This window comes from Aythya ferina (assembly GCF_964211825.1).
Source record: "Aythya ferina genome assembly, contig: HAP1_SCAFFOLD_86, whole genome shotgun sequence".
Lineage (NCBI taxonomy): Eukaryota > Metazoa > Chordata > Aves > Anseriformes > Anatidae > Aythya > Aythya ferina.
Window position 1 is genome coordinate 153,826 of NW_028181429.1, and position 27,348 is coordinate 181,173.

General features: G+C 43.6%; 1 protein-coding gene and 1 long non-coding RNA gene across 2 annotated transcripts; both read left to right on the top strand.

The window, feature by feature from the left end:
* Positions 1–3,834: 3,834 nt before the first annotated feature.
* On the top strand, positions 3,835–4,688 carry LOC311428499. The gene is made up of 3 exons (XR_014687745.1): positions 3,835–3,990; positions 4,346–4,459; positions 4,556–4,688. It is a non-coding gene; the product is annotated as an uncharacterized lncRNA (long non-coding RNA).
* A 6,823-nt stretch (positions 4,689–11,511) lies between these two features.
* Positions 11,512–26,775, top strand: LOC311428483 (ubiquitin carboxyl-terminal hydrolase 42-like; the record flags this gene model as incomplete). Its single annotated transcript, XM_084539914.1, has 14 exons — positions 11,512–11,658; positions 17,981–18,072; positions 19,670–19,907; positions 20,657–20,857; positions 21,450–21,560; positions 21,720–21,822; positions 22,027–22,094; positions 22,251–22,321; positions 22,853–22,935; positions 23,855–23,966; positions 24,344–24,484; positions 24,679–24,779; positions 25,243–25,384; positions 26,065–26,775. Exons 3-14 carry the CDS (start codon positions 19,679–19,681, stop codon positions 26,773–26,775), a joined length of 2,073 nt encoding a protein of 690 aa, XP_084396040.1. The 5' UTR covers positions 11,512–11,658; positions 17,981–18,072; positions 19,670–19,678.
* Between the last annotated feature and the right edge of the window lie 573 nt (positions 26,776–27,348).

A 27,348-nucleotide genomic window follows, 5' to 3' on the forward strand; every position in this document is an offset into this window, starting at 1 on the left:
GCACCTCATCTATAAACTTGTTTCCTTAACTCTTGTTCTAGGAGTGCTTTCTGTGAACCAACATCATGCCAGCCCTGTCTGCTAATAGTAGGAAAAGAAGGGTACGGCCAGGTTTCTTACGTGGCACCCGTGGTGTTGCACGCTTTGGAGAAGTTTCCCGTTCACACCCTGGACCTTTCTGTTCTGCTTACAAACGTTGCACCGCCAGAAGAAATCTGCGGACAGGTACCTTTTTTCTTTTTCTTCTCATCGGATTCACTGACTGTATGTAAAAGATCAATCGAGTTGCAAGTAAGGTGAGCAAAATTCATTGGTAATGGAGGTGGCCTTGTTTTAATGTGCTGGGATGTTTGCTTCTGTCTGAAAATCCCCTTTTCTTTTAGACAGCACCACAAACAATCTGGATGTTGTACATGTCGACATTTTCCATACCCAATTTTACAGTGAGGCTGTTGCTAGCAGCTCAGGAAGCTGGGCGGTGTTGCTAACGAACATCTCTTTGTGGAAAGAAATGCTGTTCATGTCACTGGGATCCAGAAAGTAGTTCTCATTGCCTCCTAAGACTGTGTGCTCCCAGTAGATGGCTCTGTATCAGACTGCATGTCGGCTACTTTTTGTAGGCTTCTTCTAAATTATATTAGTAAGGCAACCAAGGTTTGGGGCTTCTGTTTATTTTGTTTTCGCACGGACATGCACAACTTGTGCTGTTGCAGTATGTGCAATAAAAGCATTAACATTCAGAAAACACTTCATTTGCACGGTGATGTGGTTTTAACTAGAAAAAATGACCAGATTTGGTGTTTTTACTTTTAGGCAGGAAATCCATTTTCTTGTTTGGCATCACTACCTTAAAATATTTTTACCTTTAGTGGAAACGTTTGAGAGCCATACAAGTAAGGACAGACATGTTACACGACTGAATACTGATGTGTCCCTTAAGAGGGACATTTCCTTTCTTTGTTATGCGATGATTGTGGCTGTGGCCATATAGCTACGGTGTCTAGCCACTGCCTGAATATATCCTTCCCATCTTCTGACTAGAGTTCTCCGAATGCTGATAATCTGAAAGGGTGCACAGAGAAATTCCTTATGTGAAAGGATGCTTGCCACTCTGTTCACGTAGTTTCATTTCATGGGGCAGTCAGATGGCTATGTAGCTATGTATTAACAGGTTATTGTACGTGTTTTAGTTTTCTTACCCAAGCTTTCCTTTTCACTAGCTGATCCGAAATGCTCAGAAGACAGCACCAAGCACAATTTATGTCCCAGATATCCATTTGTGGTGGGACAACGCTGGACCTGCCTTGAAACTTACTTTTCTAACTCTACTACGTAACATTCCAGCATTTTCGCCAGTTTTGCTGCTTGCTCCGTCTGATGTATGTCACTCAGATCTCCCAGAAGAGGTATTTGTCAATACTTTTCTTACTATTTCTTCAGTGTCTTGTAATTTATGAATGCTTTCAGCATCAAAATGCTGTGCTTTCTTAAATGCATGCTGTTATTACTCAGTCACCCTAACAAATCACTTAAAATTTGCTTAGAGAAAAAGAATATTGTGAAAGCATCTGCTTAAGGCTTTTTCTGAGTCAAGCAAGTGACTTTCACCCCTTTCTCACGCATGCAAATAATAAATTAATACAATAATTCTGATTGCTACAAAGTGGTTCAGTCAAGAATATGAAGTGCTTGAAATGACAAGAGGATGTTTTTACTGAAGAGCTTTCTTCTGACAGTCTGCCATTCCATGCTATGTTGGGTAAACTGCTAATAATGCAATTTAGTGGAGAATTTAAACACTTTGATTAAAAAATAAATAAATAAATCAGTTTCTTTCTTCATATAGGCCAAAGCTTTCCAAGCTGGAAAGCTGAGTTCCAATTTCTGCTAAAGTAACTTTGGAATCGAATTCTAGTTGTATTCCTAAACAAACTGTAGTAAAAGTACGTGCAGAACTTCATTGACTTCTGAGAGTTTACATTAAGGGAAGGTGCCCAAAATAGGACCACGCTGTTGTCATTCTGATGATTTGGTCTCAGTCATTGGGGGAAGAGAACGGGTCTTACCTAGACGTGTTTATTATCAACTGCTTTGAAAGTGCTTGAGTTCCCACAGAAGTTTTTGTACAGGCTGTAAATTCCTTCTAAAATAAGTAGTGAAATTCCTCACCTACCTTTTATTACTAGAACTTGAAAATGGAGGAAGACGTAGAGGTACTAGCTACTTCAGACACCTTTTGGTAGAGAAATAAAAACTCAGCAAAAAGCCCTCACTTGTCTGCTGAAGCCTTTCTCTTCCCTCTATAGCCATAAAGGTTCTAAGTAAAGGCTGCAGCAAGGCAAGTAAATACAAAGGAGGCGCTGTTGGATGTGGTGAAAGCCATTACTTTACCAGTGTAGCGTACAATCCCTTCAGCAAGCTTTAATTCTACAGGTGATTCTTAAAGGTGATATTTGAATTTGCCGTGCCAGCCTGTGAAAATGTAGCGTTTTAAGGCCAGGATGATAACTTTTTTCAGTTTGTGTTCTTCAGGTTATTCTTAATTTGAAAAGGTACTCGTCTTTTTGGAATAGAAGATGAATTTTTGTGGCCGTAAATCTGAAATGTCTCTCCTCCTTCTGCTTTAGATCCAAAAATTATTTAATACGGAGTTTGGAGAAGTGTGCAATATTGAGTTGCCTGGTAGGGCAGAGAGAGCAGCCTTTTTTTGAGGACCTAATTCTAAATGAAGTGGCTAAGCCTCCTGTAAAGAAAAGAGGTGAGGAGGATATAAGAAGTACATCTAAAACTTTCCTATCGAAGTTACTAGCTCTTTGGGCTTTGCTTTGGTGGTCATTTTCTGTCAGTAATTTGTCATATGCTTGTATTTGAGTACTGTAAATTGGCTAATTTTTCCTGATGAATTGAAGTTGATTGGACATTGGAAGTCGTGCCTGTAGCACCACCAGCTGAGCCTCAGAAGCCACAAGAGTGATCCCCACAAAAGTAGGGATGCTGGAGGAGGAAGAGGAGGATACCTTGAGTGACCTTAGAATTTTCTTGAGGGACGTTACTCACAGACTTGCCACTGACAGACGTTTCTGACGTTTCATGTTCTCTGTTTCATCTGGAACTCCTCAATAGGAATCAACCATAAGTGCAGTGTGTTTTCTTTTTCCTCCAATTGGCTGCTTAGATGCCTTTTTCTCCTTAATTTATGAGAGAAGCCTAAACTAGGGGTGTATATTTCAAAGACAGATGTAACTTGAATATACCTGGGGATCAGCAAAGTCCTCTTCATGTGGGCATCCACTGGCTTTTCTTCCCCTTTTCTCCTAGGTTCTTGAGCTGTGAAAAATCTAGACAGATACATATGTCCTCATCTGAACTGGTCATTAGTCTCCTCTTCTGGTCTGAGGGAAGAAATCAGCACCTCAGGGCCCAGTTATCTCATTCTAAAGTAGATGCCTGCAATAGGTACTTCACAGGTGCAATTCATGCACCTTTTCCTCAATGTCGACAACAAAGAGAATGCCGGATGGCTTGCTCAGCTTTCACTGTTGTGATTTTCTGAAGCAAAGTGAAATGAATCTCCCACCCTCAGTGTTTCTTCTCTACCATGCACGTGCTTCTGACCTCCCTACTTCTTGTTGTCCTCTCGTGGCCGCGCTAATGAAAAATGAAAAAGCCCTTCCATTTTTGAGAAGCAAACTGGTTAATTTCAGCATCTTCTCATGCATCGCAAGTGTTCAGAGTTTTTAGGAAGTCGTTTATTTAAAGTCTTCAGAATAATTTTGGTAGACAGTGTGCAAGGTTAAGAAAACCTCTGAATGCTTGTATTTGATCTGCAGGTACCTGACTATGCCACAAGGATTAAAGTGCCGATGGATCTTTCAACAGTTCTGACTCAAATTGACTCGCGCCAGTACCTCGCTGCAGGAGACTAGCTGAAGGACATCGATCTAATGTGTAACAATGCCTTAGAGTACTACCCGGATCAAAGATCTACAGGTGAGGATGTGCTTTTTAGCCCTAGTTTAAAAAATCTGTCGAACGTATAGATGGATAAATGCTGTGTGCGGACAATAGACTTCGGATGGATTAGATGATTTTGGACGTCCACAGAGAACATCTCTTACCACATTGTAAATATTTTATCATTTTGCTACTTGGGCATGGAATTGTGATATAAGTGTTCCCAAGGAACTAGTGCTTTTGTTTTAATTAACTTCGATGTTGTTATGCTGAAAATATTCACTGAGAGAACCTTTCGGAACCAACCTATGAAGAAAGCAATTTTCTTCTGTGATCAAAACAGTTTCATTGGTTGGTAGACAACATTCAGGTAAAGTGTGTAAAATTTCAGATCGTCACAGCGCCTATGTTTTGCAAGACACTGCATATTCAATGGTGAGGAACGAAATGGATACAGAGTTTGGACGACTTTGTGAACAAATTAAAGAATCTCGTGAGAAAAGAGGTACGTGCTTTAACGCTAAGGATTTGAAGACTTGTCTCTGCATTTGTAACTGAAAATGCACGACGAAGATCTTTGGTATCTATTCTTTCTTGCAAGGTCGCACCTCTGCAGCGTGTGCTCCATGCGACAACTCCAAGTCACCACAGCAGAACCCTGCTACTGAAGACGAGAAACCAGATGAAGAGAGTAATGAAAATGAGGAGATGCCAGCGGCACCTGTAGATGCCAGTACACCCATTTCTAATGGCAAGTTGCATTTTATTCAGCTGCTCTTGTCGTTCATACCTTCTCTGTTCTTGAGGCGCAACAGGTGTCTCTGATGCCTGGCTCTTTATGGCAGAGGTATTTTGTTTTCAAATTGACTTCCAAATGGGAGAGAGAAATCCAGAGGTCATTCATTCAATATAGCGATGAATTAAAGTTCAAAGAAAGTTGGTTCATTTGATGTACTCTTACTGGAACTTCATTTTGTAAACAGAACGACCCCCCACTCAAGGATATCACAACTTCCCTCCCGTAGTAAAAATGATAGTACTCACCCTTGTAGGAGCAGCAATGTGAAGAAGGTCAAGGGCAGTAAGAAGGGTTCAAAGCTTTGATATAACAAGCCTTACACTTTTGTTGACAGAGCTCCTAATAAGCATCTTTAGCAAGGCCTGGAGATGGGAGAAAAACTCAAACTCGATTTTAATTCTAGGATGTATAATGTCAAGCTTGACTGTTCCTCTGAACAGTCAATTGAATTTAAATTTTTTTAATTTAAATTAATTAGTTTATTTTTTTTAATTTAAATTCAATTGAATTTAAAGTTTTGAATTTAAATTCCAATTGAATTTATTGAAAAAAATTCCAATTGAATTTAAAGGTTTTTTTGTTGTTGTTGTTTTTCACGAAACACTAAGTTTATGTGAAAGGTTTTGCTGCAATATCTTTTTGCCAAGGATATTAAGCTTAAGTTATCCACAAGAAAACGGTGGGGAGAGGGAAGCTTTAGTTTTGAAAGCTTTTTTTTTTTTTTTTTTTTTTTCTCTCCAGGTTTTTCTTGAGCATAGCAGCGTTTCAGTGTCTGCCTGCCATTAGTTGCCCCACTACCAAGTCAGGAGGGTCAATTAAACTTGCGTGAGGCAGAATTTCTTTATCTGAATTTACGTGGTTCACATAAATATATTCTTGTTTCCTTCTTTCCCTAGGATTATTCTTCTCCCAGTATTGAATGTTTCAACGGACACCGTTTAAGATCAATGAGCAAAAGCATCCTGCGGTGTTCAGTCTCCAGCTTTGAAGAAAGTATGGCGATACTGAGGGGAAATGTCAAGAGAAGATGCTTTTCAAGGTACTGTATTTCTATATGTTCAATCTCTGTTCGATTTGTAGATTGAAAAGCAAGAGAGAAAGCATGTGCAGTGAGTTGTGGCCTGATAAACCTCCGGCTAAAATCAGCAGAGGCCTATGAGCATGCTGATGGCGTACCAGTACCTTAAAACTAGAATCCCTCTTCTCAGTGAAAGTCTTCCGCTTTTCTAAAAAAACCTGTTTTTTTTCCCAACCCCTTTGAGGTGGTGGTGTGGTTTAACCCGGCCGGCAGCTAAACACCACACAGCCCTTCTGCAACCCTCCCACCTCCCTCTCTGGGATGGGGGAGAGAAACGGGACAGTGAAGCCCGCGAGTTGAGATAAAGGCAGTTTATTAAGACAGGAAAATAATAATAATGATGGTGATGATGATGATAGTACTGCTACTAGTAATGTGTACAAAACAAGTGATGTACAATGCAGTTGCTCACTACCCGCTGACCAGTGCCCAGCGTAACCCCTAGCAGCCCGGCTGCCCCGCCCTATCCATGGTGCAGCGTGTTGCCATAAGGCATAGAATTCTTTGGCCAGTTGGGGTCGGCCATCCTGAGTCTGTCCCCTCGCAGCTGTTGCTGTGCGCCGATTCTGATCGCCAGTAGGACAGTGAGACACCGAAAGGTCCTTGGCTTGTTGTAAGTACTGCTCTGCAGCAATTGAAACATCGGGGTGGTATCAGCCCTCTTCACAGAATCACAGAATTTCCTAGGTTGGAAGAGACCTCAAGGTCATCGAGTCCAACCTCCAACCTAACGCTAACAGCCCTCCACTAAACCATATCCCTAAGCTCTACATCTAAACGTCTTTTGAAGACTTCCAGGGATGGTGACTCCACCACTTCCCTGGGCAGCCTGTTCCAGTGCCTCACAACCCTTTCAGTGAAGAAGTTCTTCCTAACATCTAACCTAAAACTCCCCTGGCTCAACTTAAACCCATTCCCCCTCGTCCTGTCACCAGGCACGTGGGAGAACAGGCCAACCCCCACCTCGCTACAGCCTCCCTTGAGGTACCTAAAAAGAGCGATAAGGTCACCCCTGAGCCTCCTCTTCTCCAGGCTGAACAAGCCCAGCTCCCTCAGCCGCTCCTCGTAGGACTTGTTCTCCAGGCCCCTCACCAGCTTCGTCGCCCTTCTCTGCACCCGCTCAAGCACCTCGATGTCCTTCTTGTAGCGAGGGGCCCAAAACTGAACACAGTACTCGAGGTGCGGCCTCACCAGAGCTGAGTACAGGGGGACGATCACCTCCCTAGCCCTGCTGGCCACACTGCTTCTTATACAAGCCAGGATGCTGTTGGCCTTCTTGGCCACCTGAGCACACTGCTGGCTCATATTCAGCCGACTATCAACCATCACTCCCAGGTCCTTCTCTGCCTGGCAGCTTTCCAACCATTCCTCTCCCAGTCTGTAGCTCTGCTTGGGGTTATTGCGCCCCAGGTGCAGGACCCGGCACTTGGCCTTGTTAAACTTCATGCAGTTGACCTCAGCCCATCGGTGCAGCCTATCCAGATCCTCCTGCAGAGCTTTCCTACCCTCAAGCAGATCGACACACGCACCTAACTTGGTGTCATCTGCGAACTTACTGAGGGTGCACTCGATGCCCTCGTCCAGATCATCGATGAAGATATTAAAGAGGACCGGCCCCAGCACCGAGCCCTGGGGGACGCCACTAGTGACTGGCCTCCAACTGGACTTGGCTCCATTCACCACGACTCTTTGGGCCCGGCTATCCAGCCAGTTTCTAACCCAACGAAGCGTGCGCCAGTCCAAGCCAAGAGCAGCCAGTTTCTTGAGGAGAATGCTGTGGGAAACAGTGTCAAAAGCCTTGCTGAAGTCAAGGTAGACCACATCCACAGCCTTTCCCTCATCCACCCAGCGCGTCACTCTGTCATAGAAGGAGATCAGGTTCGTCAGGCATGACCTGCCTTTCATAAAGCCATGCTGACTGGGCCTGATCGCCTGCTTCCCCTTCAAGTGCTGCATGATGACTCTCAGGAGGATCTGCTCCATGAGCTTTCCTGGCACTGAGGTCAAACTGACAGGCCTGTAGTTTCCCGGGTCTGCCCTCCGGCCCTTCTTGTAGATGGGCGTCACGTTTGCTAGCCGCCAGTCGATTGGGACCTGCCCCGATAGCCAGGACTGTTGATAAATGATGGACAGTGGCTTGGCCAGCTCCTCTGCCAGTTCCCTCAGTACCCTTGGGTGGATCCCATCCGGCCCCATCGACTTGTGCACATCTAAGTGCCGTAGCAGGTCACCAACCAGTTCTTCATGGATAATGAGGGCCACATCCTGTTCCCCATCCCCTTCCACCAGCTCAGGGTACTGGGTATCCAGAGAACATCCGGTATTGCCGCTAAAGACTGAGGCAAAGAAGGCATTGAGCACCTCCGCCTTTTCCTCATCTCTTGTAACTAAGTTTCCCCCCGCATCCAGTAAAGGATGGAGATTCTCCTTAGTCCTCCTTTTTGTGTTGATGTATTTATAGAAACATTTTTTGTTATCTTTAACGGCAGTAGCCAGATTGAGCTCCAGATGAGCTTTGGCCTTCCTAATTTTGTCCCTGCACAGCCTCGCTACTTCTTTAAAGTCCTCCTTAGTGGCCTGCCCACTTTTCCAAAGCTTATAAACCCTCTTTTTCCTCCTAAGATCAAGCCACAATTCTCTATTGAGCCAGGCTGGTCTTCTTCCCCGCCAGCTCGTCTTTGGGCACGTGGGTACAGACCGTTCCTGCGCCATGAAGACTTCCCTCTTGAAGATCGCCCAGCCTTCCTGGACCCCTCTGCCCTTCAGAACCGCCTCCCAAGGGACTCCACCAACCAGTGTCCTGAGCAGTTCAAAGTCAGCCCTCCGAAAGTCCAATACAGCGGTTTTACTGGTCCCCTTCCTGGCCTCGCCAAGAATAGAGAACTCCACCATTGCGTGGTCACTCTGCCCAAGACAGCTCCCGACGATCACATCCTCCACCAGTCCTTCTCTGTTTGTGAAGAGAAGGTCTAGCGGGGCACCTCCCCTGGTAGGCTCACTAACCAGCTGTGTCAGGAAGCTATCTTCCACGCTCTCCAGAAACCTCCTAGACTGCTTTCTCAGGGCTGTGTTGTGCTTCCAGGATATGTCAGGGAAGTTGAAGTCCCCCACGAGTACAAGAGCTGATGATTTTGCAACCTCTGTCAGCTGCCTGTAGAATTCCTCATCCGTCTCCTCATCCTGGTTCGGCGGTCTATAGCAGACCCCGACCAGGACACTAGCCTTGTTGTCCCTGCCGATCCTAACCCAAAGGGACTCGACCTTGTCATTCCCAACCTCGAGTTCTACAACCTCGAAAGACTCTCTAATATAGAGAGCCACACCACCACCCCTTCTATGCTGCCTGTCCCTTCTATAGAGCTTATAGCCAGGCATTGCAGCACTCCAGTCATGAGACTGGTCCCACCACGTCTCCGTGATGGCAACCAAGTCGTAGCCTGCCTGCCGCACGATGGCTTCCAGCTCCTCCTGTTTGTTACCCATGCTGCGTGCATTGGTGTAGATGCACTTCAGCTGGGCCATTGCCTTATCCTCCGGCCTTGCCATTGTTCCCCCTGGCACAGCCCCAACAATCCTAGCTTCAGCCCCATCCCCCTTCCTACCTAGTTTAAAGCCCTCTCAATGAGCCCTGCCAGTTCCTGGCCCAGGATCCTTTTTCCCACATTCCTTTCACACATTCTAAGCCAAAACATAGCAACCTACCTTTCTCAAAAACTTCCTCTGCTGTGTCACCCCACACAATAATGTCATCGATGTACTGCAGGTGTTCAGGAGCTTCCCCCTGCTCTAGTGCAGACTGGATCAGCCCATGGCAAATGGTAGGGCTGTGTTTCCACCCCTGGGGCAGCCGATTCCAAGTATATTGGACTCCCCTCCAAGTGAAAGCAAATTGTGGCCTGCACTCTGCTGCTAGAGGGATGGAGAAAAATGCATTAGCAATATCAATTGTGGTGTACCACTTGGCTGCCTTCGATTCAAGTTCGTACTGAAGTTCCAGCATGTCCGGCACTGCAGCACTCAGTGGTGGCGTCACTTCGTTCAGGCCACGATAGTCCACTGTTAGTCTCCACTCGCCATTAGACTTTTCGCACTGGCAATATGGGACTACTGAAAGGTGAATGAGTCTTGCTGATCACTCCTTGGCTCTCCAATTGACGAATTAGCTTATGGATGGGAATCAGGGAGTCTCGGTTAGTGCGATATTGCCGCCGGTGCACAGTTGTGGTAGTGATTGGCACTTGCTGTTCTTCGACCCTCAGCAACCCCACAACAGAGGGGTCCTCTGAGAGACCAGGCAAGGTAGAGAATTGTTTAATGCCTTCTGTCTCTAGGGCAGCTATACCAAAAGCCCACCGGAACCCTTTTGGGTCCTTGCAATATCCTCTTCTAAGATAGTCTATGCCAAGGATACATGGAGCATCCGGGCCAGTCACAATGCGGTGCTTTTCCCACTCATTCCCAGTCAGACTCACTTCAGCCTCCAATACAGTCAACTGCTGAGATCCCCCTGTCACTCCACAAATATAGATGGGCTCTGGTCCTTTATATCTCGATGGCATTATAGTACATTGTGCACCGGTGTCTACTAAAGCCTTCTACTTCTGTGCGTCTGACGTGCCAGGCCATCGAATCCACACAGTCCAATAAACTCGATTGTCCCTTTCCTCCCCCTGGCTGGAGGCAGGCCCCCCCTAATCCTGGTCAGAATCTTCTTCATTTCTGTGTTTGAAGGACTGTCTGCTGGAAGTTGGAGCAGCTAACTTTTCAGAGAATCCCTTTTTCTTGATTGTTTTCTTTTGCAACTCACGTACCCGTAGGGTCGCAGTAGATTTTCCATCCCATTTTCTCATGTCCTCTCCATGGTCTCGTAAGTAAAACCACAGGGTGGCACGGGGTGAGTACCCACCATATCGTCTTCCTTGTGTGGATGAACGACTACCCCTGATAGCTGAGACACTGCTTTGTACAGGTGCGGAGGAGAATAATCTCTCTTCAAGTTGGTGAACCTTTTCAGAAAGTTTCTCCCAAGTGTTCTCTTTTGGTCGGTGGACACTGGTTGGTTCGGGTGGGGAGGATGATAGATTCTCTTCAAGTTGGTGAACCTTTTCAGAAAGTTTCTCCACAGCTGAGACGCAGGCCTGTAAGGAAGAAGAGAGACTTTCTTCGTACTGCCGGAGTTGTTTAGCCGCTTCATCCACTGTGGGTTCCTCATCCTCTTTCCAGGCCATTATTGCCAATGAGCTGGCATATGATGATGCACAATGTCATAGTGTTTGTTTTGAGCACTGCTAGATACAGTTTGACATGAATGGAGTGAAAACACCTTAGAGAAAGGTGTTGATTGTTCTCACTTTTCCAAGACAGAAATAACTGGAGTAGATTTCCCTCCTGCATGGAACAAAAGTTGCACGTTTGTTTTTGTCTGGCTAGCTTTCAGTCTCTTTAAAAATTTCCCTACAGGTCCCAGTTTTAAGTAGACAGTTTAAACGTGCAGAGCGATAAAGAAGTGGAATGCAGTGGTTGTGACAACAACTTCTGACCTGAAATGTAAAGAAAACTCAATCCACTTCAGGGTGCCTTTTTTGTTTGTCTGTTTCCATTTTACAAGAGCAACGGTGAAATAAGGAGAATCCCATCTTCACTGTTTCAAAAGACTTTGTTTCTGCGTTTCAGTCACCAGAACATTGAGGAGTAGAGCTGGTGCAAAAACTGTGAGACGAGTCCACGGAGAAAACAGGGACTTGGAGCTGCGCCGCAGCTGTAGAGTCGGACACAGTCGGTACTCGACTACTAACTCGTCCATTCTATTTGACAAACTTATGACAAAGTAAGTCATCTTTTCTTGCAGACCTCTTAGAATGATCTTTCTTAGCAAGCCTTTGCACTATGGCATGATGTTGGCCTCGACTTGCTCTTTATTTTGACAGCAAAGGCTGCTCCTGGCATTTCCTTCCTGTTTACAGGGAGACACCGTTACCTGGCTAGATAAACAGATTTTCTTGAAGGTGCTATTTCAGCATATAAGAATTGATTTAAAAAACAACCACCAACAACAACAACAACAAAAGTGCTTCATGGCTTGCTAGTTTTGTTATCTCACATTTCTCCAGGAATACTTGATTTGCTGCATTTCACCATTACACTCGTCAGCGCCGCTGATTCTGGTTTATCACTATTTGCATTGCAAATCTCCTTGTCCAAAGCTTAAACTGATGTATGCACTGCTTGAAAACAAAACCTGAAGTTGCAGAGCAGAAGACTCAAGTCATTATGTTAGCAGCTGTGTAACCATACTGCTTTCCAAACATAAGATGTCCAGCTTATTTTGTTTCTATGAATCATAGAATCATAGAATATCCTGAGTTGGAAGGGACCCTTAAGGATCATCAAGTCCAACTCTTGACACCGCACAGGTCTACCCAAAAGTTCAGACCATGTGACTAAGTGCACAGTCCAATCTCTTCTTAAATTCAGACAGGCTCGGTGCAGTGACCACTTCCCTGGGGAGCCTGTTCCAGTGTGCAACCACCCTCTCTGTGAAGAACCCCCTCCTGATGTCAAGCCTAAATTTCCCCTGCCTCAGCTTAATCCCGTTCCCGTGGGTCCTGTCACTGGCGTTAATGGAGAAAAGGTCTCCTGCCTCTCGACACCCCCTTACAAGGAAGTTGTAGACTGTGATGAGGTCTCCCCTCAGCCTCCTCTTCTCCAGGCTGAACAGGCCCAGTGACCTCAGCCGTTCTTCGTACGTCTTCCCCTTCAGGCCTTTCACCATCTTCGTAGCCCTCCTCTGGACACTCTCCAACAGTTTCATGTCCTTTTTATACTGTGGTGCCCAGAACTGCACACAGTACTCGAGGTGAGGCCGCACCAGCGCAGAGTAGAGCGGGACAATCACCTCCCTTGACCTACTAGCGATGCCGTGCTTGATGCACCCCAGGACACGGTTGGCCCTCCTGGCTGCCAGGGCACACTGCTGGCTCATATTCAACTTGCTGTCTACCACGACCCCCAGATCCCTCTCAACTTGCTGTCTACCACGACCCCCCAGATCCCTGAAGAGTTTAAATGGCTCCCGTTAAGCAAAGATGTCCCCACACTGATACTATTAAGCAAGGATTCCACCTCCTTTGGCTGAGGTCTGCTCCCTTACTCATATTCGAACATTCATCCAAGTAGCCTGCAATTCCACACTCTCGGGGGAAAGTCCATAGAATAGAAAAGGTTCCTCCAGTCTCTTCCTCAGCCTTTTTCTTTGAAGCATGCAATAAAGCAAAACATTCACAGGCTGCCCTTCCATGCAAAACAAGGCAAATTAGTAAGACAGGAGCCACAAAACTGATTGTCCTTTAAAGTTAAAATGAGATTTGAAATAGATCGAGTTAGCAAGTGTTGTAAGTCTGTAGCTAAGTCTGGTTTTGCCAATGCAGCACAATTCCCTATCACATCGCCAGAGCTGCTTCTGTAGCTCCAAGAAGCAAAACTGCTTTGACAAAATACTGTGTCATCAAAGCATTCGTTGGCTCAGTAGGCACGGCTCAGGTTCAACAAGTTTGTGAAAAAATGAGTACTAACAGAAGCAGCAGGGTCCAAAGAAACACTTTATGTCCCCACTGCGAAATGAGGGGCTTTACCTTGAGTGTTATGCACACTGTCAATAGAAAAGCACTGTAACAGAATCTGCCACGGCAGTTTGCATGTTACTGAAAGACCATCGGAGTAGGACTGCAGCAAGATCATTGCGAAGTTACAAAAAAACCATGTGGGGGTGGGAGTTTAGTTGCGTTAGATAACACAGTCTTAGATAAAGATTTTGGTCTTAACATAAAAGTAAGGATGTCTACTGATCTCTTCGACTCCAACAACTGAAGCCCAAGTCTGAAAAATCGCCTTTAAGAATGCAAAGAAAATACTTAACTCTTCTGTATGTTCATACTTTGCTATCAAGCAAAGGAATGAATGCTGATGCCTTAACTATGTAGGGCTGTAGCTTACAGAGAGACTACACCTTCCTGTTTTTTTCCCTTTAAAAACGTTAAATGCGCGTGAAATTATTTGGGGGTGTTTTCACATGCAAAGCCTAATGCAGTGCATGCAAGCCCTGTCATCCTCTTCGTCTAGTAGTGTCGTGTTAAGGGGTGTAGCCGATTGACCGTCACGGGTCCTGTCGGATTCAGGGTGCTGAACTATCACGGTCACGGATTCACCAACAACGCAGTATGGCCTCGCTCTAGTCGCATTCAAGGAGAACTCTCACAGCTAGGAAGAATGCAGTTAAGTGCAATTTCTTACGGCGACAGGTACACAGGTACTTTGGATTGTCAGTGATAAATTCACTGTCTGCAAAAGCAAGCTAGCATGCATGAAATGCACAGGCACACAGCCTAGGTATTAAGACATTAAAAAGCATCAAAACTCTAGAGATTTCTAAGATTCCATAGAGACGCCTGGTATAAGCAAGCGTTCAGATCTTACCCCACGGCGTCCCAATGGAGTGGGGGTGGGGGAGTGAGAGGCTCAGCCTGTCGAGTGATGTCAGAAGGAATCCTTCCTGATAGTATCTTCCCTAACATCCCCTTTCTCTTAAAGCAATTGATATTATTTTCTATCTTTAAGGTGGAGCTTGAGTGACTCTAGTCATGCATATCTTGGTTGTGCTTGGTAGAAATGATCTCACTTGCATTTAAAGGTACAGGCTCTGAGAAATTCCAAGGGCGTGCTCAGTGAGGGGTGGTTGCACCTTGGAGGCGGGTAGCTTTTGGGATGGAGGTGTGCTTATGATGCCTAGTCGCTTAAGGCGATTACTCCACAAGTAGTAACTTAGTGTTGATTTAACTACAGCATATCTAAAACATAAGAAGGATGTTAGTATGGAAGAAGCTGATGAAACCAGTCCTTAAATCTTACTACTTATTGTGCGTGAGCAGACTGGCGTGAGTTTTAGCTATACTGGCAAATATCAAACCACACCTGTGTCGTCCCAAAGCTGGGAAAAAAAAAAAAAACAAAAACAAAACCAAGGAAATGTTGAAGCAAATAGGGAGGCCTGTAGCTTGTGCAGTCTTTTAGCTGAGAAAATAAAGAAGGAGAGAGACAGGTAGCCTTGAGCTAGCAGAAGCAAGGAAGAGAAGGGCTAAAAGGGAAAAAACAGGAAGGAGAACACCAGCTCCAGACTGACCTCTAGTAACCTTTTTCTCATTAAGGGTCATTAGCACATTAAAAATCACACCTGTCAAAATGCTAATCTATGCTAATGTGGGATTCGGTGTGTGTCCCCCCTCTCCTGTTCCCCCTCCCCCCCGGTATTCCTCTGTAATGCACAAGCTCAATGGAGATAAGTTAGGTGAGCTGTAATAACCAATCCAAAGGAGCCAAAGAGAGAGTTTTCACAAGTTTCCTGTGTATAAATGACGGTGATTCGAGTCAGAGGTGTGCTTGCTTTGCGAAAGATGGCCAAGTACCTGACTCTGCAGAGTTCTATAAGTAATTATATAATTAAAAGACCTTCGTGTGCATTGCGACTCTGGGTGCTTATTGGCGCGGTGCACTCTGCACGAACCTGCAGACAACATCTGTACTCAGTGTCATGCCTACAGACAACCCTTTACTGTTGGGACCTGCATATTTTTCTGTGCATTCAACACAACCCCTTTGGCACAACTAGTTAACCACGTAGCTGCCAGTCCACCACTCAGTTGCACTTGTGAAGAGGAAAAGCTATTTCCGTCTACTGTAGGAGCACATCCTCTAAATGCAAGCTTCACTCAGCTGGTCATTTACTGCAGGACAAGATTTGAAAAGTGTTGTTGAGTTCTGGGTTTCCTGCTTACAGGAAAAATTAAGTGCTAGATCGCCCTCTACTCTGCTTTGTCTGCTGCATTTAATGGAGATTAAACTGATTTCATTTGCTCCTCCGTTTATGGACAATGAGCTGAAGGAACAGGTACAGCACATTAGCCTGGAATGCCTTCCCTCCCAACCAAAGTAAACTGGAGCTGTAACTAACACAAGCAGAAGCAAGGCTTCCGTGTTTTCAGCTGAATAAAGTTCCAACAAAATCATCCTCTGGGATTTGAAGCTTACTTCACATGACATGCCAACGACTCTTTTCCCTCTATTGTAAAGCGGATCCCTGCTGTTAGTTGCTCTAGAAGCAAAGGAATCATCGGTTTGGTTACCAAATAGCCGCTTCTGCAAAAGAGAAGTGTTGTGCCCTCCCTTCCCTTTGAATGACTCCACACTTCTCATCAGCTACTGGATTGCTGACCTAGAATCAGAGAACATCCCAAGGTGGAAAGGACTCCCAATAATCACCAAGTCCAACTCGTGGCTCCACACAGGACCACCCCAAAGTGAGACGCGATGTCTGAGAGCATTGTTCAACACTTGTTGACCTCCGTCAGGCTCGGTGCCATGAGCAGTGCCCTGGGCAGCTGTCTCAGTAGCCAGCCACCCCCTCAGCGCAGCACCTGAGGCGCACGGGGCTCGGCGGGGCGGCCCGGGAGGGGAGGACGGCGGGGCGAAGTGGCAGCTCCCTCAGGGCCGTCTCCCCGCCGCCTCGGCCGCATGCCGTGGCTTTTTCGTGTCGGGGCTTTTTCATGTCGTGCCCTCGGTCTCTCGCCGTGGGTGAGATGCTGCTCCCCAGCGCGGACCCCTTGCGCGCGGGGCGGCGGGAGGGAAACCCCAACCCCAAAGCCCTCCCGGCAGGGAGAGCTCGGGGTGAGGGCCGATCCGGCACCGACAGTAAACACACGCCGGAGGAAACGCTCTGGTTTTAGCCATGAGCAGCGCGGCCAGGTTCAAAAGGCGTCACGCTGGAGCTCCGAGTTCGGCGGCGTTCCGAGGCCGTTGTGGCGGTTGTGGAGACGGCCCCGGCTGAGGTGGCTGCTGCTGTCGCTGCTGTCCCCTCTGTCCCTGCTGTTGCCGCTGTTGCCGCTGTTCCCGGACCTTGGAGACCCCCGGCGGCTCCCTGTGCCAGGCCCTGTGGCCCCGGGGAGCTGCCCGCCGCCTCGTCGGCCAGCCCGGCAGCAATCCTGCCAGCACAGAATAGCCCACTGCGTTTCAGGGTAAAGTGACGATTAATTTCTATTTCCTGGCCTGGGTGCTGCTTTCTTCTTTAAGGAAGCTTCAAGGTTAAAGGTTCAACTCAGTTATGTCAGGGTTCAACTCCGTTTCGTGAAGGGGCTCTTGTACGAAAGCTTAAGCTGGGATTGACTCTCTGCTAAGCGGAGGCCAAACGTGGACCTACTGAGAAGCAGGTCCTAAGTGATAACATTTTCTAAAGAGACTGCTAAACACATCTGAAGAGTGCTGCTGCAGAACTCTGAATGGGGGGATAGCAACTGTCTTAACTGATCTGGAATCTTGAATTTACTTTTCAATGGACAAGAGGTGTGTCTCTCAAGGCAAACAAAGAGAGGAGTAACACCCTCTCTTGTCACTCATGTCAACATAAATTTATGCTCAGAGCGTAGGTGTAGGAACAGCATCGGTATGTATATGGAACATCGGGAGAGGAAGCTCTATCGGTATTTACAGTTTTTCTACTATCTTGCCAGAGAGACATCATCTCCAAATGAGAAATGGATGTATTTTGAAACAGTGGTGGTGGATCGGATTTCTTCTTTCTAGTGTTAATATTTGCTCTTGAATCGTACTTAATACCTGGTAACACCTCAATCAGTTGTCAAAAATAAACTTAAAAATGTGTAAGGCTTATCTCATTGGTCAGTATAAAGATCAAGGTCTTCGCTTCGCTTTGCTTCCCTTCCCTTCCCTTCCCTTTTTTTCTTTTTTTCGTTTTTTCTTTTTTTTCTTTTTTTATTTTTTTTCTTTTTTCTTTTTTTCTTTTTTCTTTTTTTCTTTTTTTCTTTTTTTCTTTTTTTCTTTTTTTTCTTCTTCCCTTCCCTTCCCTTCCCTTCCCTTCCCTTCCCTTCCCTTCCCTTCCCTTCCCTTCCCTTCCCTTCCCTTCCCTTCCCTTCCCTTCCCTTCCCTTCCCTTCCCTTCCCTTCCCTTCCCTTCCCTTCCCTTTTCATTTTCCCCAGTATTGTTTTTCTGTTCTCCTTCTCACTGCAGTCTTGATTTTGTTTCTTGTCCCTTAAGTATGTTTCCAAAGTGTTGCTGAAACATTTTCCCTTTCAATCCTACAAAAGGAGCTGTCACTGGTGAAGATCGGAGCTTATCCCTGAGCCCAGGAGCTGTCACCTTAGTCTTCCAATCGGACAAGGACGACTTCATTTCTCATGTAAATGCATTTGTCAGGTTTGCGTATTGTTTTTTCAGGAATGGAAAGTGTGTATAGAATGGATTTAAAATCAATTTTAAATGTAAAACGTCAAGGCAAAAAAGTTCTAATTACAACCTCTGCACACAATTTGCCAGCTGTGGGACTAGGAGTTTTCTTATTTACTGTGTTTTGTTTAACGTGTCTGAAGTTTAATGGACAGCAATCAAGGCGTGCTAGAAATCTGAAAGCACTTTATGCTTTGTTCTCTCCGTCATTTTGGTATAACAAACTAGCTTATGTTTTAAACCCTCCATGAGGTTAGTGGTTTCCCTAAAGGTAACAAGTCCCTGTGTGCTACAGTAAGACAGTAACAAAACATGAAGTATAGAAGTTCATCCTGTCATTATTCAGCTTCTGCCTATGGACACACAACTACGCTTATTTAAAGCGGTATCACCTTGAAACCTAATCAGCATTTTAAAAAGGACTTTGTAGCAGTTATTGGCTTTTGTCCTGGAGGGCTGAGGTTTGTTTTGTTTTGTTTTACATTCAGCATTTCCGTTTCTAGCTTACATTCCCCTGTTGTTTTGCATGAGGAAAGCGTGAAACTTTAGAAAGGAGAACGGAAAGAGCTGCTTTTTAGTCTAACTTTTCAGTTTTTCGTAGGAGTTTTAAATGTGGTAGGAGTAAAACACCAGAAGTACTGCTGCCAAAGTTATATTCAAACTCGTCTTGGAGAAGCAGAAGAAGCCCAGGGAGAAATAAATTTGCAAACATGCTCTTCATGCTCTCCTTTCCCAAGATTTCTCTGAGATATAGCCCATCCTCTGTGGGTTTTGAGGTATATGGTTCCCAGGAGTGAAAAGGAGGGCCAAACATCTCTCCTCTTGGATCTCAGCATGCCAGGGCTTTAGTGTACTGCCACTTACAGCTCCGCTTTTTCACCTGGAAAAAGCGACCGCATGATGTAGACTGAGGAGCCCTCACAAATTAACTTGCCGTCACCAAGTGACGCCCAGAAAAGGTGTATTTAAAAGCTAGGCTCATTCTAGAATCACAACAAACCCCTCATGACTGGTGCAGTAGACAGTGAGGTAGAGGGCGAGCCCTGGAAAGACAGAAGAAAAGTAGCAGTGAGTTCTGGGTACCTTTGTGCAGACGAAACAGAAAAACGCAGGCAGTGAAGTAATAGTGTTCCGTTACTAATGCCAGCAATAGATAATTGCAACAATTATCTATTAGATCATAGGTACTAATTAACAGATAATTGCGCAACTCCGGAAATCAATAAATAACTGATTCCCCTCAGAGAACGTCTTCTACATTTTTATATTAAAAAGACTCCAGAGTTGTAATGGATTAAAATCCTACGGAAGGGAAAGAAATGGCATCAGCCACTAGTTCTGCAGAAGCGAAAAGTAATACTGATAGAGTTTAGATGGAAATTTTCACTTTGTGTGTTTAGTTTGGGGATTCTTTTTAAATCATTCATACCAGCGATTTAGTTCTTAAGGCTGTTTCTTTGAGATTAAGTGACAGGACTTCTGTTACTCTTTTCTTCTTGGAGTGCTTCTTGATAGTCTTACGTCAACCAGAACTTCTGTCTCTGTCGCAGATGTGAACAATGACCGTAGCTAAGAAGCCCAAATCTTCAAAGCCTAAAAAGCCCTCTTCAAGGCGGTCTGGCAAATCCAAGAAACCAAGTCCTAAAATACTGATGTCACGCACCGCCAACTGGGGCCGGATAGTGCCTGCAGAAGATTCAAGCCAAGTCTCTGTGGCCCAAGGACGTGGAGGTGCTATTTACTGTAGATCATCTGAAAAATCTAAGGCTTTTGCCCCAAGAGATCTAAGTAAGTGTGCGTTCTATCCTGCCTCCATTGTCTTCAAAGCAAAAGTAGAAAATGCAGTTCTTACTTGTTGCACTGCTAGAGAAGGGGACTACTGTGAACAAAGACTTGAAAAGCGAATCCCCTAAGGCAACTGAAGTGACTGATGTTACAGAAATTAATTTTGATATATTTACAGTCAACAGAGAAATATGGGGAGCTTTTTGTAATGCAGAGATTCCTCCATGTCTTTTCTGTTTTGCAGAGAAAAGTGTTTGATTGTTGCTATTCACAGCTTCCATTTTTCACAGGTTTTTTGAAGGATAACATTGCTCAGGAAAAGATCTGGTATCTGTAGGGGTACCGTCATTCCTAGTTCCTAGTTTTTACGTTTTTACCGTATAATTTCAAGTCTAAGTTTGTGGTTTAAGTTATAATAAGGAAAAAAACAGTAGTTGAGTTAATCAGGTTAAAGATTATAGATGGAGAGGAACTTGGCATTAGGTGCTACAAACAGAATGGCAGTTAGCCTTGCCTTAGAAAAATTAAAATGGTTGACTAAAGTTGTTTTTTTTTTGTTTTTTTTTTTTCCCCCAAAACATTGTGTTGACCAGCCAATTTGAATTTGGTGGTATTAAAGCTGTCTGCAATAAGTTTTTCTGGTTTGGATTGTAGCTAGCTCCTCTAGGTGCTCCTGCAGAATAGTATTTTTTTAAATACCTTTCTTCGAAACAAACAAACAAGATCTCTTTTTAAATTTAACTTTCTTGCAGTCGTTAATGATGGAATTGCTCCGCCACAGAGCATTCTTTTTCCACCTGAGAAGATTTGTATGGATTGGCGAGAAACACAAAGTGTTGGAGTTGGCCTGTACAATCTTGGCAACACATGTTTTCTTAATGCTACTCTACAGTGTTTGACCTACACACCCCCACTTGCCAATTACATGCTTTCTCTTGAGCACAGCCAGTCATGTGAGTACTTTCTAACAGTATTTTGAATCTGTTGGATAGCTCTGAAGGTGAAAGAACAGCAGTGATTCTGTGAGATAAGCTTATTTGCCTGATTTTACCTGTAGCAGCTGGCTTTGAGCACTGTATTAGCAGTGGGCTCCGAATAGCATATGGAGTGCAATTAATGCACCATGTTTTATTTAGTTAGTTATTTGTTTGTTTGTTTGTTTGTTTGTTTATTAAAGGATCATTTATTGCTTCATGGGAATAATGAAGTGCATTGGACAGTAATGCATTTGGTAGTAATTTTAGAGAGTAATACATTTTGCAGCCTGTGGAGTTCACATTCCTGTCAGCCTTTACAACTGCGACTTTGCAGTAGTCTTTTAGATTTCTCATCACAAAATGCATTTGAATACAGGCTTAGTGGATATTTTTCTTCTGTCAAGTTGTGTGAAATGAAATGTTACAAGACTGTTGGGACATTGGCATCTTGGGAGAATAGAATGTAGCAAGGAGAGTGGATATTGTATCTATAGTTTAAATTGTACTTAGATGTTTGTAGGTATGGATATTTCGCTGGACTGGGATGCTTTGTTCTTTCACTCTTCAGGTCGTGAACAAGATTTTTGCATGATGTGCACGATGGAGACTCACATTAACCAGGCCCTGCGTTGCACTGTTGATGCCATCGAGCCTACGCATGTTATCAGTAATCTCAGTCGTAAGTGGCTTCAGATGTGTTTCTTTTCGATAGCTTGTAATCTTCAAATAATTATTTGATGTGTCTAAGTGGTTTTAACACTCCAATGAAGAGAGATTTTAGAAATACAAGAATGATTTCATTTTTAAATGAGGTCAATACTATCATCTTCTTATTTAGGAATAGGACAACATTTCCGTTTTGGCAGTCAAGAAGACGCACACGAGTTCTTGCGCTATACTGTTGATGCTATGCAGGAAGCGTGCTTGAACGGAAGCACCGAGTAAGCATAAACAAGTTCACTTTCATACATTCTCTAGCACCTTCTAGTCCTTTATTTACTCTCAAAAATGATCTCTAGCACTTTTTAGTGCCTTATTTACTATCAGCAACGAAAGTCTACATCATCCTTGGTTTTCATCAAACTCTTTGAAGAGTTAACTCTGTGCCTTAAATCTTCTGAGGTCTGATTATAATTTATTTCCAGATTGGACAGATCTTCTCAAGCTACCACCATCATTCATCAAATATTTGGAGGATTTCTAAGATCAAGAGGTACTTGAAAAAATATTCCTGTCCTTAGAACTGATCTGTGCCTTTTGTCGGTAGTAAAGCAGTCTGTAGTTTGTCTAAAGTAGTATCTGTCAACAACTTGAATTTGGACAGTTAGTCTCCTTCACATAATGTTAAGCATTTATATTTTGTTTCCAGTGAAGTGCTTGAATTGCAAAGCAGTTTCGGATACGTATGAGGCATTTCTTGATATCACTTTGGATATAAAGGTAAGATGTTTTCTAAATATAATTCATGATGTTTAAGTACATGCATAACTTTCTAAATTAAACTTGTTTAACTTAAAAAACCAAACCACATATAATGTTAAAACGTAAGAGCTTGGTGGTGCTAAGGAAGTGGATTGGACTTTGTCCTTCCGTGGAACCCATGTAAATAGTCTCCACATTTGCATTGGGTTTAAGGGGAAAGAATTCTCTTTCTGCAAAAATTATAATGCTGTCCTACTTCTTTGTTGTTCTACCTCAATATACATCTAATTGTTAGATTGATGAATTTGTCCCCAGTATTGATGACAAAGCACACTGTAGATGCTGTCTAGGCTACTGGAAAAGTATTTGTTCCAAAGTCAAATGCCTTCCAGGTGAGGTCAATGCTGAGCATGCTCTTTCTGCCTCCTTCTTCACAGTGCTCCTAGTAGATCGCTTGAGTATGTTAGTAAGATTCTCTTATAAACTACTAGTATGTCTCTGGAATTCTGAATTACGGTGACTTTGCGCTCTTCTTTCTCGCTGCTCTAGGCGGTTTCGTCTGTTAGCAGAGCTCTGGAACTCTTTGTGAAACCTGAAGAGCTGGATGGAGAGAATTGCTATAAATGTAGCGAGTAAGATTTTGACGAATTAGGTCTTAATCCTAGATGTCAGTTTTCTATGTTGCATGACTCTGTTGGACTACCTCTAAACTTTGGATCTACTTACAAGTTTTGTGGAAGTTTATAAAAGACTTGGATTTTTGTTTCCTTGGAGGGGGGAAGTCTTGTTCATAGGCATTCCCTATGGGTTTGCAATTCTCTGGCTTGTATTTTGCCATCAGAATTCAAAAAGAGCTACTTTTGTTCTTTCTATTTATTAGCTCTCGACAGTACTTTTCTTGATGTAAACTGCCCAGTTTCCGTTGTTCTCTGGGCTAGTGGCTAATTTTCACTGCTTACACCGTAGGTCCTACCTTGGAGCGGGCAATGTGTCAAACTGAACTATTTTGTTTCAAAGGATGGCAGATGGGTTCAGTGTCTTTCCAGACAAGCTCAGTACATGAAGACTTCCTACTGTTAAATGTCTCCCTCCTGTAGAATGACCATGTGCTTCTGTTGTATTTTTGATGTTGATAGTCGACCTATGTTGGAGATTATTTGCAATTTCTAGCCCTGGGGACCAAGGCTCTCTCGTTCCGCTTTCAGTATTTGTATTTCCCTTGAAAGCTGAAAGAATGTATCCAGGATTGGAGTTCAAATAGCCACTTTTGTAGACCAAGAAATGGTACCTTGCCATCCAACCTGGTCATACCCTTTTGTGAGAGATTCCTGTTCCCGCTATGCTCTGAGTTGTTGGGAAAATTGACCTTCTTCTGTGTATTAACAAACCTGACACGCAGTGCATGGGTTTATGAAAAGAAAAAAGACCAACCTATTATGCAAGTAAATATCATTCAAATAGCATAGGCATGCGTGAGACATTAAAAGGAGTTTGTTTTGGGGGCGAAAAAAAGAAGATGCCTTCAAACACTTATCTCTGCTTGTTTTTAAGGTGTAAAAAGATGGTTCCTGCGTCCAAGAGATTTACCATACACCGTTCTTCCAAGGTTCTTACAATATCACTGAAAAGATTTGCAGATTTCACAGGTGGAAAGATCAACAAGGTATGTTTACCACTGTAATGCAACTATATCATTGTGTAATGGGACATCCCCCAAAGCTGAAAGTTGTTAATATTTTCAGACAATAATTGTAGACTAACGACTATGGCTTATTCTTTCTCTTAATATCAATAAAGTTCCCGCTTGACAAGAAGCATATGCTTTCCTCTGAGAAGGCTGATTCATCAGGAAACAGTTCTCTGCAACTTCTAGTCTTAACCGTTGTTTATGGGAAGACTTATTTGTAGTGAATCAAGAAATATATTCGAGAAATATATTCTAGAAATCAATTCTAGTCTGTGTTTTTTGGAAGTGTTTTTCTCTGGCTAGTCCACGAAGTACTCTGGGATAATTTTTCTATCTTCTTGATGTCTCTTTAGGAGGTGAAATATCCGGAGTATTTGGACCTGAGAGCCTACATGTCGCAGTCAATGGGAGAACCACTGCTCTATGCCTTATACGCGGTGCTGGTACATCACGGTGTCAGCTGTCACTCAGGACACTATATATGCTATGTAAAGGTAGAAGTCAACAGCATTTCTAACAGGGTAAAGGTTGTGCTGGCAAACCAATTAAAGCATGACTAGCAGCTACTGTTTCTAGGGAAAAAGATTTCATTATATTTTTATTTGACATGTGTGTATTTTGTTCCTACCCGTGATTTCAATTGGAAAACGTGCAATTCACCTAAAGAAATCGTTGTCTTTATTTGCAGGCTGGTAATGGACTTTGGTATCAGATGAATGATGCTAAAGTAGTGCATACTGACATTAAAAGAGTTCTTGGTCAGCAAGCTTACATACTTTTTTATATCAGGTAATAACAAATCTTAAATTGTGTTCAGAAGAGATTTACTTTCCTGTTATTGATATTTTTCTGTTTTGCAAGTGTTTTTCTTGCTATCCCAGGAGAAGATTATTATTTGTCTAATTCAGTTCTGTCTAACCTGAAATTCTCTGTGTCGTTTATTATCTTTTGTTGCTTGGCCTTAAACTGCAGCACTCATGTAAATTGCTATCTATGTGTTATCTGTAGCTGTCTAATTTAGAGAAGGAGAGAAATGAAGGCCATCTGTGGTGTAAGAATGAATTATTGCTCTGCAAGTGATAGTCTTAGTAGGAAGACTGTTCTCTACTTTTCAGTCTGTAGTCTTGGCGAAGCCTTCTGTAGAGAAGGCTTCCATATCGTATGAGCTGTTCCTCTAAAATGATAGGATGGGATTTAATCCAAGAGTAGGCTGAAAGAAAAACTAAACTACGATCACTGCTCTTTTCTGAAGGCGCTATGATTTGACACTTGGAGAACGTGCGTTTTACTTGCCAGCACCATCTTATCCCTGTTCATTCGCTCCTGGTCAGCAGGGGGCTAATAGTAAGCAGGCTGGATTTCTGGGACCACGACTTCTTCCTCATATGATTAAGGTAATTCAGGGAAGCGGGAGGGCAGATAACGGCACCAAACTGCTAGTGGGTTTGGGGTTTGGTGTGGGGTTTTTTGTTTGGTTTTCGGCATCTTAGTTTTGTTTTCCTTCCCACGCTGCAGCTTTCTTCACAGCCCTCATGCTACAGCCAGAGTCATGCAAACAGTGGTTACTGCTAAATTGTGCAGCCATGCGACTCCATTACTTTATAGCTCCAAGACAGCTTTCTAAAGCACAGAGAGCTACGCTCTTTGACAATTTAAGCAGAGTGTACTAATCCTCAAATCATTTAAAAGAGGACTTGTTTTTCCTATCCTCGTCACTTTAGCTAAGACAGGGAAAACTAAATGTCTTATTCCTGAGCACCAGAACGATTACTTCAGTCTTTTCAGGGTATGTTTAAAGGGGAAAATAAATATATTTGGGAATAGCAGCAGGTAATGTTAAGTTGCTTGGCTGGGTTTCAAAGATGATGTTAATTTGATACCAATGTGCAGTAAACCAAAAGCAGGAATTGAATACGCTTATTGGACTTGCATTTATCCTTAAAGGGCAGTGTGTTTTTCTTTTTAGGTGTTAAGACCATTTGTAGAAACACTCAGTAGGAGAGTTTTGTGTTTCAAAATGTTACATGCAGTGTTTGCGTTAATCCATCTTGCAATTTCTTCTTTTTAAATACAGAATTCAAGCCGTTTAAATGGAAATGGATCCATAAAAGAGGACACAAAGACCACTGGTGTCACCCTAAAAAGGCCATCTTCAGCACCACCAATGGCCTGTGTTCAAAACCAGGCAATTACCAGGCCTTCAATTACTGATATGTCAAGAAAACAGAAGATCACCATCAGTATTCACAATAAATTGCCTGCTCGTCAGACTGTGTCACAGCCTGACTGTCTTAGCAGTGCTGTGGAGGATGAAGATCTCTACCAGGCTGTTCCTTCATCCACAATTACAAATTTGGTAATGCAAATGAAGCAAATGCAAACAAACAAAAAAGTTTCTGATGAAATTTTTGTGGAGCCAACAGTGAATGAAAATCCTAAACTCAGCTCTGATAACACAGTCCCTTATGGTGCAGAATCTTCAGGAAAATCTGAGGAGGAGTCAAAGGGCTTATTTCAAAGGAATTGCAATGCAATGTCCTCTAATGGAATTTTGGTTGGAAAGGTAGTCCGTACATTGCAGCATTCCAATTCTTCCTGTCAGAATGCTGACAAAGGAAGATCCCAGCATGAGCTGCCAAAAACAGATTCACTAAATGGTGCTATTAGGTTAGTTACTGAATCTAAAGAAAACGGACTGAAACTTGATGATTCCACTTGCCGAGTTGAACCTGTTAAACCTTCTGAGATGTTCTTTTCTAAAACAAATGGATCGCTTGAAACATAGATTTGCTCCATCGAGAATTTCTCACCTACGATGTATTCGGGAGGGTTTATTGTGTTCCTAATTCAGGTGAAATACTGAGAAAACACAGCACACATGTGATCGTAAGACTTTGTGGTATTATCCCCTTAGAATTTGCAGACCTGAGCTTACATTAGAACTTGTCAACTTAAGCTCAGCTGAGATAGAAATTCCTAAGTTTCCTAAAGTAGATTTTGGGGGGTGAGTTGGGGTTATCTTTGAAGTGTAGATAATGCATACAACTCACAGCGGTCTTGCTTACCATTTAATGGAGACATTCTGACAAGACTAGTCCTCAGTACTACTACAAATAGTATTTTTTTGTCTGCTGACTTGTGCGTTTTAATTGCAGATGCCTGGAGCTATGCCTTCAGTCAATCGAGAAGTCATCACGGAGTCCTTCAGAGCCAGCCAGCTGAACAGCTTGTCAGAGGAAATGAGGTAAAATGAGCACAGTCTGATTAAGACAAGACTTTATGGAAGTTCGTTACAGTTTTATCTGTCTACTAATAGTATTTAATGGAAGGATTTAAATTAGTTCAATTCCATACTGTG